Here is a 14,744-nt window from a genome sequence, read left to right as displayed (position 1 = left end):
TCTGGTTAGAAAGTCCGCCTTTGCTTGTGGAGGCACTACAGCTGCACTTTGTGCCTTTTCAGCACCTAACAAGGGTCTGTGCTACCCTTGTTCTAAAATTATTGACATGGTCTCAATCACCTGGTTGAAGTCCTATTTGGCTGGTTTCTCCAATCTATAGTTCAGTGTTTCTCTCAATAGCCAATCTATCCTTTTTAGAAGTTACTAAGTGTATCTCAAGCTTAAGACGTTTTCCTCTGTGAGGTCACAGAATCTACATAAATTATTTGGAAATATTTTTAGCTTATGTTTATTATATCAGTTTTAGAGCCCCCCATTTATTTGGTCAGTCCTTTATGGAGGTATAAGTTATGGATATTTATTTTAATACACTACAGTGATATCCTCTTGCTCAAATTGTTTGAGCTTTGTTCAGCTGGGATTCTAAAATCCCATATGTGTTTAACATACCTTCCATTAATGCAATGATGTGTGTGTGTGTGTGTGTGTGTGTGTGTGTGTGTGTGTCTCTGTGTGTGTGGAGGGAGGGGGGGGAGTTTGATATTTTACATTTCTGGCATTATAAAATGCTTCAGGCTCATCCTGAATGTTTCTCATTACAGTGCTGGAATTAACCATTTCTCCCCAACTCCTACTTCCTCTTTTTGGAAAATGGTTTTAGAAAGTAAGTTCTGGGTTACATGTTGCTTATGTGATTGGGTAGATCTAGGGTATCTCTGCTGAGAAAGCAAAGAATATACTTGTGTTTATGTAAAAGCATATGCATTCCAGATTTTTAATTTGTAATAATCGATATAGTTATATCAAAGTACATAAACTTACACCTATATGTGCAACAATTACTCACTAGCCCAGAGATCATATTAGCTTTGTCTCTCAGTTATAAATTTCTACAAGATTAAGAAATCTGGCTTTAATAATATGTGATCTATAAAATTAATTTTTCAGTTTTGGGATTTGAATATAGCAGCAAGAGGATTATCAACTCATATCCTGTGGGGAAAAACCTTTATTATCAGCAGCAACACATTTATATGAAATTCCTTTTCAATTTGCTCTTAGAAATTCCACTCATTTCCAAGGCTACTTGAATCTGCACTTCTTTCTATTCTTATCAGTAATATTATTTCATATATTTCTCAGTTCACCAATTTAATTTGTTTTACAATTTAGGAGAAGATGGCCATGTTTGTGTTTTCCAGTTGATGTAGAGTTTGTGAGTTTGTTAATGGAAGCCAAAGTTTGAGAACTGATTTGTTTGTGAACAGAAACATCTGTAAACAAAGGTGCCACTGTATTCATTTATGTATCTAGTCATCTTGTGAAGAATTACTAAAAACATTTTTTAGAATAATTGTGGAGATCAAGAATAAAGGTTATATAAACATCACTGTACAGGTTTCTATGTTAATTTTTAAATTTATGTTCAGACATATAAGCATGATTCCTTTAAGTGGTAAAAGCTGTGTGTAGCTTCATTAAGAAACAACATCAAAACCCAAAACTCTGAAATAGATTTCAAAGCTTCTGTAGAATCTCAGATTCTCTCCAGCAATTTAGGAGAATTCCTGTTATTTTATATACATGCCAATTATTTCAACTCTTAGTTTTTGAATTTTAACTATTTTAATATCACTACAGTAGCATTATGTTTTAATTACCAATGACTATGCATATTCTTTAATGTTAATTTGTGATTTGTACTTTTAGGAGGTATATTTTCAGACTTTTGTCACTTTTTGTTATTATAACTGTTGAATTATAGCTTTTTGTGTATTTTTAAATAACTTTTCTTCTGGTATGCAAATATTTTCTACAAACGTGTTTCATTTTTAAAGAAAATTATAATTTTAATGAACACCATGTTATCATATTTTTCATGTGCCATACTTGGGTGCTATATCTAAAACTCATCAAACCCAGGGTTACTGAGATATTCTCTTGCAATTCCTTTAAAAATTGAACAGTCATAAATTTTATATCTACTTCTGAAAGGCACTTTGAGTTAATGTATTAAGGGTGTACTTAGATTCATTTTTATTTGTTTATTTTTTATGTGGATTTTTAGTTCTGCTGTGTCATTTACTGAGAAAATTAACTTTTCTCAATTGAATTGCCTTTGTCCAACTGAATGTAGATCCCCTTTGGCTTGATTATAGTCCAGTTTCAAGATACATGTGGTACTTTGGTTCTCCCAACTTTTGAGTATTTTTTTCTCTAAATTTTGTAGTGTTCAAGATCACAGTAACTAAAAATATCACAATTTGTTTATCATGACTCAAAACAACTTGACCCCATATATTGTTAGGTAGCAATCTCAAATGTGTTATAAATATGGTCATATTGCTCTCCTCAAAGAAGTTTATTCATCCATAACACCTACTGACATTATTTACTCATAAGGCCTATCTTCAAATTAAAATAAATGTAATACAATGCCCCCTTAAACATTTTTCCCTTGTTCTTTTCTTCTAGCACCTCTATAATTTAGTTGACTACAACATAGGCAACCTTCAAAATCACATCTTTGTAACAAAAGACATAATATAATATTTTATTTCCTAGATCTTCATTCCGGCTACAACTACCTGATAAAAATTGTTTGTCTGTATTTTTTACTTTAAAGTGGGTGTGCATTTTTTTCCTTTTCTCATATTATTTTTTCTTTTCCCTTCTTTCTTTCCCCCTGCCCCTCCCAATTCCCCTACTCCTTTGACCCTTTTCTTCCTATATCATATTATCTATTATACAATTTGAATTAGGGAAGGGTGGAGGGGGTGAAGGGAGGTCAGGGTTATGGGGAAAATAAGAACTATATAAGACCCCAATGATGAATGTAAACTGTATTGTATACCTAAAAAGAACCAATAAACTTAATGAGAAAAAAAGACAAAATTAAAAATAAATGAAATGTGTGTGCTTTTTCATATATCATTGGAAGATATTGATGGTTTATTTTCCTAATGTGATTACACTTTTATAGATGGTGCTATTTCATCAGATTTGGTCAGTGGGTTTCCTTCTTTTTTATATTCTATTGCTCTATATATTCTATACATTTCTATAGATTCTATAATATATATTATTATTATTTTAATCGGATATTGAAAATTCTTATTATTTGTCACTGCATGTTTCCTACGCAAGACATAAAATTAAATTGTTAAAGGTAGAAGTTAATGGTGTTTTCTCATAAATATTGCTCAGGTAAAATTAGAAACTCACCATTCTGCAATGCAATTTTTTTTCCCTTGAGTTAATTTTACATCATTTATCTCAATAAAAACGGTACAGTGCTATGATTTAGATCTAAATTCCAAATGCCTAGAGTTCTGAAAGATAATGGGATCTCTGGGGTATTATATTCCTGCAAGGATTAATCCACTGATGAGCTCATAACGGACTCGCTGTTGGAAGGAGGGGCCGGTTAGAGACAGGTTACACTGCAGGTGCGACCGGGAAGGGTGGCCTCATTCCTGGCTCCGCCCTTCTCTCTGTGTTTTTGGGCTGGAATGAATTGCACAGCTTTTGCTCTGCTATGTCCCTCTGCCATCCTGTTTCTTCCTTGGAGCCAGATGATTATGGACTAAAATGTGAACCAAAATGTACCTCTTTGTTATGTTTTTGCTGTCTGGAAATGTGTCCCAGGGATGGTAAAGTATTCAAGAATCATAAAATCTCAAATTACAGCTTACCGTTACTCAAGCATAGAATTCTTTAGATTAAACTATTAAATGGCTTAGAAACTTTAAACTTATTCATATAACCAATATAATACACTAAGGACCAAATTACTTAAATAGGTGTATAGATAATAAATGCAGCAATATTCAGTTACTATGAAAAATAGTTTTGCTTATGCATAATACCTGAAAATATTGATTTTATAGGACCCATAACTTTTATATCATCTATACTCTTTTTAAAAGTATTCTGCACCTAAATAGAGATCTCTCTACAACTCATATAAGAAAAAAAAAAAGATAGAGGTTCGAAAGATCATAGGAAATAAAGGCTCAATGAATGTATGACATTCCAAAACGTCATAAGCACTGGATGTTGAGAAATGGATCACTTCATCTCTCTAAAATTTAGATATGTTAAGTGCAAAATGATTTAAAGTATGCATCTTCTTTTTTTAAAAAATCAGTGGTTAAAGTATACGGAAGCACATTATTGATTGCAAATATTGTAATAAAAAGATAATAGTTAATCACATGCATTTGTGTTATATGTACATTTTTCCTTAAAAGATTCTCCTGAAAAAACAGGATTAAAATACTTCATATGAACTGAAAGTGTACGATTGAGTATGTATAGAAAAGATATAAGAAAACATAATTTCAGATGTATATTTTATGAACATTATAATTAATTACATAATCCACTTTTTTTTTTGATATGGAGGATCAAACTCAGAACCTTGTACTTGCAAGACAGCCATGGCAACACTGATCTAAATTCCCAGCCCCAAAACGCACATCTTAGTTTATAAATAGCCAACATATTTTTCTCAAGTGTAATAGAAATTTAATTAAGTAAAGTAGGGAAAATAATAAAATAATTTTTATTTTTTAAAGATAACAAGATTCAAGTGAATTCACTGATTACAAAATCAAAGTAAAATCAAATTTAAAATATTGTACTTTATAATACATCTGATATTTATTTATTCAACAAAATAAATTAAAATGCAAATCATTTAAGCCTGATAGAGATAATTAAGCATAGAAAATTTAGTAATCAGTTTGTTTCCATTGAATGAATAAAGGATATGAAGATTTTTAATAAACCTCATTGGATAAAGGTTGCTACTACTTTAAAATCAAATGCAGCAGAAAACTATTTAAAATGTGCACTTCCATCTAAGAGCTGAGGAACATTCAGGTATTAAATTGGCCACAAGAGGATTACATTAAAGTTTCCTAAATGTGAAACAAATACATGCAGAATTATGAGAAAAATAAAGATATTTAATCAAAATGCTAAAGAATTTATACATTCTATACATTATACCATTCCCATTGTGCATGTATATTTAATACACTTTTCTGTGAATTTTTGTGACTTCTGTCACTGCAGAATTTTTATTCTACTTGTTATGAAGGGAGGAAAAAGGATCTTTAAATTCTTTCCAAAGAGATATTTTCTTTCAAGTCAACTCCTTTCATTTAATGTTTACCTTGTTTATAAAACAGAATTTGACGTCAGCCTGACATACTTGAAATAGGGTTGTTAGTAATTATTAATCTTCTTCCAATTAATTTTATAAATATACGTGTCAAGTATGTTTCAGTAGTTATTTTGTGTAGGACATAATGATATACAAAATACCACACAATGCAGGTTACATTCTAGACAGGAGATATATTCAATGAACTTATCATCCAGTAAATGAAATATATTTTCAAAAAGGCTGCGCTAAATTATGTGAAGGAAAAAGAAAAGACGGAATGACAGAAAAGGAGTACACTGAGAAGGGCTATATTATCTTTCAAAAGATTGGTGCCTTAAAAAACCAACACAAAAGAATGTGGTACGGAAACTAAAGCAAACAAGGAAATGCTCACAGATGATCCAGGAAGGCATGTTTCAGTTACTTTTCTCTCGATGAAACAAAATATAGGACACCCAAAGTTGAAAGAGGAAAGTCTTACTTAGCTGACAGGTTGAAGAGGTTTCAGTCTATAATCAGCTGACTCCGATGCAGGGTGGCATGGCAGACAGAAACTGCAGAAGAGAAACAGTTAATGGTGAACAGAAGGTAGCCAAACAACAAGGGCAAGACACACCTCTTTTTGTTCCTTATACAGTATCCAAGGGAGTGATTTAGTAATCACCCCACTTAATCCTAGCACTCTTAATCCTAGCATAGCACCAGAAATCCATCACAAACTCTAGATTTGGCCACCTCTGAAAGAGCCCCACCTATGCCTGCATGAGATTTGAGGTGTGGGGAGTATCTAGATTTGAGCCATAATAGGCTCACTAGTATGTCACTTTGTTATGGCGCTTCCGACTCCCCTAACAAAATACAGTAGGCAAAATGGCCTAAACATAAACATTTACTTCTGACATTTCTGGACTCTGGAAAGCACCAGCAAGCAGTTCTAGTGCTGGATGAGGACTCTGTTCCTGGTTTTCAGGCTGAAGATTCCGTTTTGTAGTCTCACATAGATGAGAGGAAAAACAGAGCTCAACTCCCTCTATGCCCATCTCTAGAAACTATAATCTCATTATGACTTGCTACCTTCATGCCCAGATATAACTCTAAACACTTTCTAAAGGTTTCATCCCTTACTGCCATTTCCCATAGGTATGGGAGGAGAGGAAGAAAATTTTAACATACAAACTTTGAATAATATTCTGTTTCAGCCCCTCCATTCCTATCTTTCTCATTTAAAGGCATGTGTTCCCTCCCCGAAGTCCAAAACACCTTAGCTCATTACATCATCAACTTTCTAGTTCAAAGGTTCATCGAATGTCATGTATATCAAATGTGGGTCAGAAAATTCTGATTTATTATGAAACAGAACTTATCTATGAACCTGAAAAACCAAACAAGGTAAAAACTTTAGGAAGCAATAATGGAGAAAGCACATGATAGATATTCTCGGCCCTAGAGGAAGAAGTAAGAAAGAGGAAAGGAATGGGAAGTAGGACAGGGAAGAAAAGGAGGCCAAACAGAAATAACCTTTCCAGCTGTAGCATCCTTGTGTAGGGAAACTATGGGATATAAATAATGTAAATAAGGTGAGTGTTTTCATAATTCTGCACCTGTTAGTTACTGGCTAAGAGATTCCACGGGAGATGTATGCAAAATGTAGACACTTAAGTCTGCCCCTGTATGTAGACAAAGTGGTTTCAGTCATTAAGGGAAGGCTTTCAGATAGTTACAGGTGCAGGCCATTAAAGCCAAAATATACAGATCTAGTGTGTGTGTGTGTGTGTGTGTGTGTGTGCACGCCCGTGTGCACGTGTGTGTCTTTGTGTGGTTTTATTAAAGGATCAAAGGATGGATTCTTAGCAAAACATCAGTATCTCTTCAAATCTGTACACCAGCAAAAAAAAAAAAAAAATCATCCCTTATTGAAGTTGAGAAACATGCTCAATGAACACTCCCTTAAAGAAAACCTTTTCCTACTCTATAGCTTAGTTTTGAGTTTTCAGCCAGATTAATCTTTTCCAAATATGTTACACAAAGTTCTTCTGACACTTTAGTGTAGCTCTGAAAATGAATGTGCATTTCTTACTCTAGCTCATAAAGGCCTATAGGACCCTCATTCTTGCTTGAACCCAACAAATTCAGATAGATTTTTCTATCCAAAGGCCTGTATTCCATAGGAAGTGGGCATAAAAATTAGAAAATACCACAGGAAATGAAAAATACAATCCATATTTTCCTGCAAGAGTGATCAGCAAGGTCAGTATCAAAAAGAAATTCTCCCAGTGGGAAGAAACCATGGTAACCAAAGTGGTCAACAAAGAAATTTGTTTGATTTTGTCAAAGTGAGAGAAAGACTGTCTTTTGAAATTCTTTGACTTCATGTTCAACTGCATCATCACTGATCTACAAAATACAGAGTATTTTAGAAATTTTTATCCATTGAATGTCATTTTTCTATTTCATATTTTCTTAATACCAGTTGTCATTTTAGTGTTATATTTATTTGAAAGTTTTATATTATTTGTAGTTAAATGTACCGTCTCATTGTTTACAGAATTAAAAATAATTATAAGGGTCCAGCTAGATGATATTTGCCATCATGTGAGTCAGAAAATAACAAGATTTTTGAATTTTTTATATTTGGGAAAGCACTTGGCATCATATATTACTGTTATATTAAGCAATACATATGGAAATTAGGAAACTATGGTGCAAGCCCACTGATTTGCCTCACAGAAAGCATCTGTAATATTACCTGCCAATCAGAATTTCCACTACTGCCATCCTGGACTCATATCTCTAAAGCTGTAGGGGAGAGGCCATAATTGATGATGAAGATGATGACGGTGATGAAAACCATGTGCAATTGTGGGCCGATGCTACGTTAACTGCTTTACAGTGTTTGTGATTCTGAAAGCTGGCTCTGACATCCTTTATCTGTAGAAGTTTGTCGGATGTCTTTCATTTCTCATGTCTCAATCCTTCCATATGTATATGTTGTTGCAAAAATAAATTCTTAAATACACATGACTGTGACTTTGAATTGATAAAACTTCAGAAGCAAATTATAGACAGTATCTGTGTCTCAGATGCCAATTACTTTCCTTTCATAAATGGAGTCACTGAAAGAATGAAAGAAGCAAATACTTCAAGTACCTCATCTCCAGTAAGTGAAGAAAGCAAGCTGGACCCTCGCGACTGACCTTTATGCCTTGGTAACCCATTAAAGTATCCATCACTGTTTGGTCCAGCATCGTGTTTCCAGTCTAAGGCAGATACATCAGATTCCATTCTCACGAATTTCAATTCAAATTAGGAAAGAGCATCATTTGCTTTTGGGAGTCAAAGATGGTAATTCTGAGCTCAGAATTACCCAAGTTCTGTCACCCAAATATTATTTTGGGCTGCGGAGGCTTAATCAGCCTGAGAAGAAAGGAAATCAAAATGCAATTAGGGAGGCTGAAAAAGACAGAGGTAGAATGATAAAGAGGGTGGGGAAAAGAAAAGGCAAATCAGTCTTCAGTATAGAATAACTTTAGATATTTTAAGAAATTATTTTAATTAGTGAATAAATCCATGAAAATAGTACATATTAATGTGATGTGATATAATATTTTGATACATGTTTACATTATATATTTAAATCATGTTACATACGTACATTTTGGCAAATTTTTTACCAATTCTTTATCTTGAAAACTTTCAATATCTTTGCTTTTATCTTTGTACAGAGTGAGTTACATTAGTGTTATCTAGTCACTAGTATGTAATCACACCCCAGAGTTTCTGGCTCATAAGTGATTGTTACATAGTACTGTTGATCACACCTTCTCTGTCTCTTCCCTGGGCCTAATCTCCCCAGCCTCTCGTAACCACCATACTGTTTGTAACCTTGATAAGTCCAATTTTTAAGATTTCTGATTATGAATGAGATCACATAGTACTTATCTTTCTTGGACTGGATTATTTCCCGTCACATAATTTTTCCCAGTTCCATCCTTCTTGCTGCAAATGACAGAATTTCATTTCTTTTAACTCCTGATCTTACTCCACTATGTAGATGTATCTCCTTCTCATTGTCCCTCCATCAGTTGATGGAAACTTCGGTTGTTTTCGGACTATTGTGAGTACAAGTGTGCAGATGTCTCACTCACATCCTGATTACAGACACCCAGTAAAGGGATTGCTGCATTATCTAGTAATCCTGTTTTTAACTCTTTAGGAACCTCCATAACTTTTTTAATGTACTGTACCAACTTTATTCCTACCAACAGTCGGCAAAGGATCCTTTTTCTCCACCAACAACCTCACCAACACTTGCTATCTTTTGAATTTTTAAAGCTAGCCATTCTCACTGGAGTGAGCTGATATTGTCTTTAATTTGCAATTACTTGACTATTAGTGATGTTTTGTATTTTTTCATATAACTGTAGGCCATTTCTATGTCTTTTGAAAATGTTTATATAAGTATATTGCTTTCTGAAATCAAAGTATTATTATTATTCTCAATTTTGCTAGTGAGATTTTGGGGTCCTTATGTAGTCTGTGTAACGACCCCCTTTGTGATGTACAGGTTTCAGATATTTTCAAACTCTACAGTTTGTCTCATTATTCTGTTAATTTTTTCCTCTTACTTGCATAACATAAGATTATAGTTTAATCCCACTTGTCTATTTGTGCTTTAGTTTCTGGTGTTTAGAGAAGCCAGGAGATGCACTTTTAAAAAATGATAGTGGGAATAGAACAGTGTTCTTTATTTATATAAGTTTATTCAAACATGTATATATTAATAAATATTATGCATTTATTAGTTTTATGGGCTTTGAAACACTTTATTATAGTTGATGTATTTATTACTAAGCTTAATATTGTTTTCAAATAATAGTGTTTTAAACATATATTCACGTGTATATGATTATTGTGCACTGATTTTAAAGTAGGCTGTAAAATGCCTATTTATGTTTCTTTAATCACATGTCTACAAGTGCGTGTAATCCCTAAGTATTTATGTAACATGAGTTTTTAATGATAGTTCACTGATGTAGTACAGAAAAATAATGCATACACTATACATGGACATAAAATTTAAGCTCTAGAATAAGTTTTCAGTTTTTATGTTATGTAAAGTTGTATCACAATTTAGTGAAATCATTTATCTTCCCCTACTTTTTAGGAGAAACACACAGTACAGTGGACTTGACATTCTTCTGGAGTGGCAGATAATGAGGACTTATCATTGCCTATCACTTTTTATGTGGACCTGCGTATTCCATGCAGTTGACACCATCCCATTTAAGAAACAATCGAATGGTCCTGTAAAAAACAAGAGAGTCGTGAGTCTGACCGAGAATGATGGGGAGATGCTGCGTCGTGTCAAGCGGGGCTGGATGTGGAATCAATTCTTCTTGCTGGAAGAGTACACGGGTGCAGACACACAATATGTAGGCAAGGTAAGATCCTCGCATGGGAAAGAAAAGAAGCTAAAAGTGATAGGCATGCGATTGCTTTCCTGCATTTTCGGTGTCCGTCATGATTGTTCAAAACTGCCTTGCTAATTGTGATGTTGAAAAAGGGAGGTATTACAAATTCTTCACTGGGATATTATGTGCAACTCAGGTGCTAAATGTAAATCACTATTTTTAAGAAACATCAAAATATTTGTGTGGTTTTGATCACTACTTACTATCTAGAGAAATTTTCACTGTATATGTATTATAACAGAAAACTTTTCTTGAAATTTAATTTAAATTGTGAGAAAATAACAGTGTATCATATGAGGCAAAATAAAATGCAATTGTAATATTCCATAGAAATTACTAGAATTTTTTGGTGTTTATTATTAACTAATTCAATATTTTCTGTATGAGAAAGAAAATATTTCTAGATGAATGTATTTATTACCATTATTCTAGCTGCTTTACTTGCTGCCTGTAATGCTGACATTTTAAAGTCAAGGGAAGAAGAAATACGGATAAATAAGACACTATTTTTAGAAAGATATAATTCTACGTGAATAGCCACAATACTGATAGTTTCTCATTAGCAGTCAGAAGTAAATAATAAGAGAATATATGAGTCCCTTCTTGTATCCAGTTTTGAAATTGGTTCACTGGCAGTGTCATTCTTTTTCTTTAGTATTCGTATAGTTTTGTGACTTTTTTCAATCATTCCCTTGTTCTTCCATAGTGGCATGATTTTTCTGACATCCACAGTTTCCAAGTGATCTGTCATCTCCTTACCAATCTCACTCACATTATTCTATAGTCAGAGAGAGAGAGAGAGAAGTCTAATAGAACAAATTTAAATCTTAACTGTGAGAGACGCACAGTTCCAGACTTGGTTGTTTTTACATACACCATGAAATATAAATGATCCGTTAAATGCTTTTGTACGAATTAGCTATGGGTGAATCAGAAGTCTAAAATGATTGGTTTGCTTTCATTGTCAGGATGGACTACAGAAGTAGGAAAAGTATGATTCGCATAGTGATTTTATTATTAGTACACTATATGTTTGCATTGCATAATGACTGTATTCGTTGTGGGGATTTGGTGTATAGGCATAACATATCATAATTATTTCTTCCTTCCCTTGCCCCTACTTCCTCCATCCATATTGATTTAAATCTTTTGGATATATATTCAGTAGTGGGGTTGCTGAATTATATAGTAGATCTATTCTTACCTTTTGGGGGCTTCTTTTGATCAACACATGTTTTTGATAAATAGCAATTATTATCAGATATTATTAATTTTTATTTATCTTCTGCACTCCCATACTGTCCTATCACTCTATCCCCTTTCCATCTCCACAACATTTATCTATTTTCTAAACTCTCTGTTATTTTGCTCTTTAAATTATTTATTTATTGGGTTAGGAAATAAGTGTTGGATTTGCTTTCTTTGTGATATTGCAGCTGTTTCTTCTATAAGAGAGAAGTCAGGGAGTTTGGAAATAGAAACAATTTTTTTTTTTACTTCTTCATAATAAAACAATTTAAAGTTTAGTTGGTCGTTTTTGACTGAAAATTTCAAAGATTCACCAACACTATTTATGCAGTATGTAAGCCTTTTTGTCTTATTGAAGAGGATTACAAGGTCATAACAATTTCACCTGGCTTCATTAATCTTTAAATAGATGCATGTGATTGAATTATTTAGGCAAAATACAAAAGAGGGTTTGAAGTAAATTTAATAAGTATAACAAATGCTCTTATTGTTCTGTTAGAGACTCTTCACATGCACTTGATTTCTTTTTTCTTCTGCAGTGCTGGAGATTAATACTAGGGCCTTGCACATGCTGAGCAAGCATTCTGTACCTGAGTTACCTGTCTTTATTTGTTTTTTACACATATTACATGAAGGTCCTAAAGAATCCTTAATGATCATGGATCAATAATCAATAATATGTCAATTATTATTAAACATTGAATAGAATTTCACTAATAGATTTTAATGCCTTGTTGGCAAATCACAATTAATGCATAAAAAGAGAGGTGATTTCCAGACATAGCAGATACAATGTTTACTCTTTTGGAAGTAAAAAGTTAAGATTTATCAATAGTTTTTGAACATCAACTTCAGCCATTATTTTTATCCAAAAATAACTACTTAGACATTGGTTTGTTGAGGGCTGGAATTTGAGTCTGTGCTACATTTAAGTCTTTTTTTCTTTTCCCAAATGTTTGTATAAAATATTTATTCAAAAGTAAAATTACTTAGCATTTAATAATCGTTACTGAGTGTCGGTTAGCCTGGACCGGAGAGTTTGCTACTGTAGAAAGCAGAAAGAACAGAGATACTATAATAGGGCCATATTCATTTGTACTGAAACATGGAAGAGCAAAGTTAAACCCTGCAAAAGATGCACTCTGCCTTTGCTACTCTAATTTGTTTTCTAAATTTTCATTAAATTCAATATCCTTCCCTTATGGCAACCAAACTCTCATTATTTTTCTCTATTCCATCAAACATCACATAATTGAGAATCACTTCTGCTTCTAAAAAGTCTCTTTGGAGACAATTAAGATAATTAATAAAGAAAGTGTTGAATTAGGAAAGTGGAAGACTAAACTAGTTCTGGCTGACTGAATTGGAATTTTAGCTACTTCAACCCATGTTACCTTTAAAACTCAGTGGACCTTTTTTATTTTACTCATTGCAGGGAGATAACCATTAAACTATATTTAAAAATTAAGTGTGGTAGGAAATATTACTAGTATGGTTATTTAATTATATATGCAAGTTTCATCATAGTTCTACTGGTTTCAGTATTTTTTAACTATTTCTAATAGTGAACATGTCCTTCCTCTACTTCCACACTCATGGAAGCTGAAATCAATCCTTACATACTTTTTAGTGTTTCAAAAGAAAAAATGAAATTGAAGAAGAAAGGAGAGAAGGGAGGGAATGAAGGAGGAAGGAAACTTAAAGATCCAAATAGCTCTTGAAGTCTCCAGTTATCTATGAGAGAGACATAGGGAAATATTTAAGCACAAGTGCAGCAATTGTGATTTTGTTGTTGTTATTATTATTGTTATTATTACTAAAATATATCATTATAAGCCAAGATGTGTTTCCTATGGAAAACCAGGTCTAGAAAATATTTGAGATGGTGCAAATATTAAAATAAACCTAGTGGTACTACCAAAATGTGTTAAATATTTGAGTATTAATTGTATTTCTAATCTGCTTATGTCATTTTTTTGATATTTTATTTCATTTTGAAGGCTTTATTCTTTTATATTCAACATGTTCACAGTGCAAAATGATTATATTCAATGTGAGGAGTTGGTAAATATACATGACATATTTTCATTCATTTTAATCCTCACGTCCTGAATTCTATGTTTAAGGAAAATGTTAGACAGGGAAGTTAATAAGCAAATTAATGGAGAAGAGTCTTCTTTTCTATGCGTGAAAGATGTACGGTATTTGTATCTGGTAATTTTGTGAAAGTTCTAATTCTCTTGATTTTTTCAAACAATTGTTTCCTTGAAAAATTATAATAATATTCTCTCACAATTTTTCTATTGGTCTTTCTCTAAATATAACAAAAAAACTCCATTCACTTATTAATGATTTTAGAAGAAAATGGTATTTCAGAAGCTTTGTTAGAAATTATTTCTTATATACTTAAAAAGAATATGTTTCAGGTCATTGTATAATACACTGTAATACAAGAAGAGATGGTGATTATAGTGTTGTTCAATAATCTAGTATCATAACTTTTTTATCTATTTATATTCTTACTTAGATCAGAATGTTTGGGTTTTTGTTTGTTTGTTTTTGTTTTGTTTTGTTTTATAAAACTCTGGTGCTTCAGTTTGAGAGGCAGGTGACAGAACTATGGAGCTGAATCCCTAGCCAGAATATTTTAAAGACATACTTCTTAGCCGGGCATAGTGGTGCAGTACTGAAATCCCAGCACTTGCGAAGGTAAAGCAGGAGGATCACCAGGAGTTCTGGGCTAAACAGTGAGTCCAAGGCCAGCATGAAACAAATGGAGAGACCTTTTCTCTAAAGCAGCGAGAAAAACAGCAGCAGCAACAACAAATATATATATATATATATATATA

At 32.8% G+C, this 14,744-nt stretch overlaps 1 protein-coding gene across 1 annotated transcript in view; it reads left to right on the top strand.

Annotated features, from left to right (window-relative positions):
- Window positions 1–14,744, top strand: part of Cdh9 (cadherin 9) — a 143,363-nt gene that overhangs the window by 35,248 nt on the left and 93,371 nt on the right. The window contains exon 2 of the mRNA XM_010623792.2: window positions 10,341–10,617. Within this exon, the coding sequence (XP_010622094.1) occupies window positions 10,390–10,617 (228 nt within the window). The 5' untranslated portion in view covers window positions 10,341–10,389. The remainder of the gene's footprint in view (window positions 1–10,340; window positions 10,618–14,744) is intronic.

The sequence above is a fragment of the Fukomys damarensis genome, unplaced genomic scaffold, assembly GCF_012274545.1.
Source record: "Fukomys damarensis isolate Sample0158 unplaced genomic scaffold, DMR_v1.0_HiC HiC_scaffold_1, whole genome shotgun sequence".
NCBI classification, from domain to species: domain Eukaryota; kingdom Metazoa; phylum Chordata; class Mammalia; order Rodentia; family Bathyergidae; genus Fukomys; species Fukomys damarensis.
Note: the sequence above shows the minus strand (reverse complement) of the source record. Positions and strands in the feature narration are given on the sequence as shown.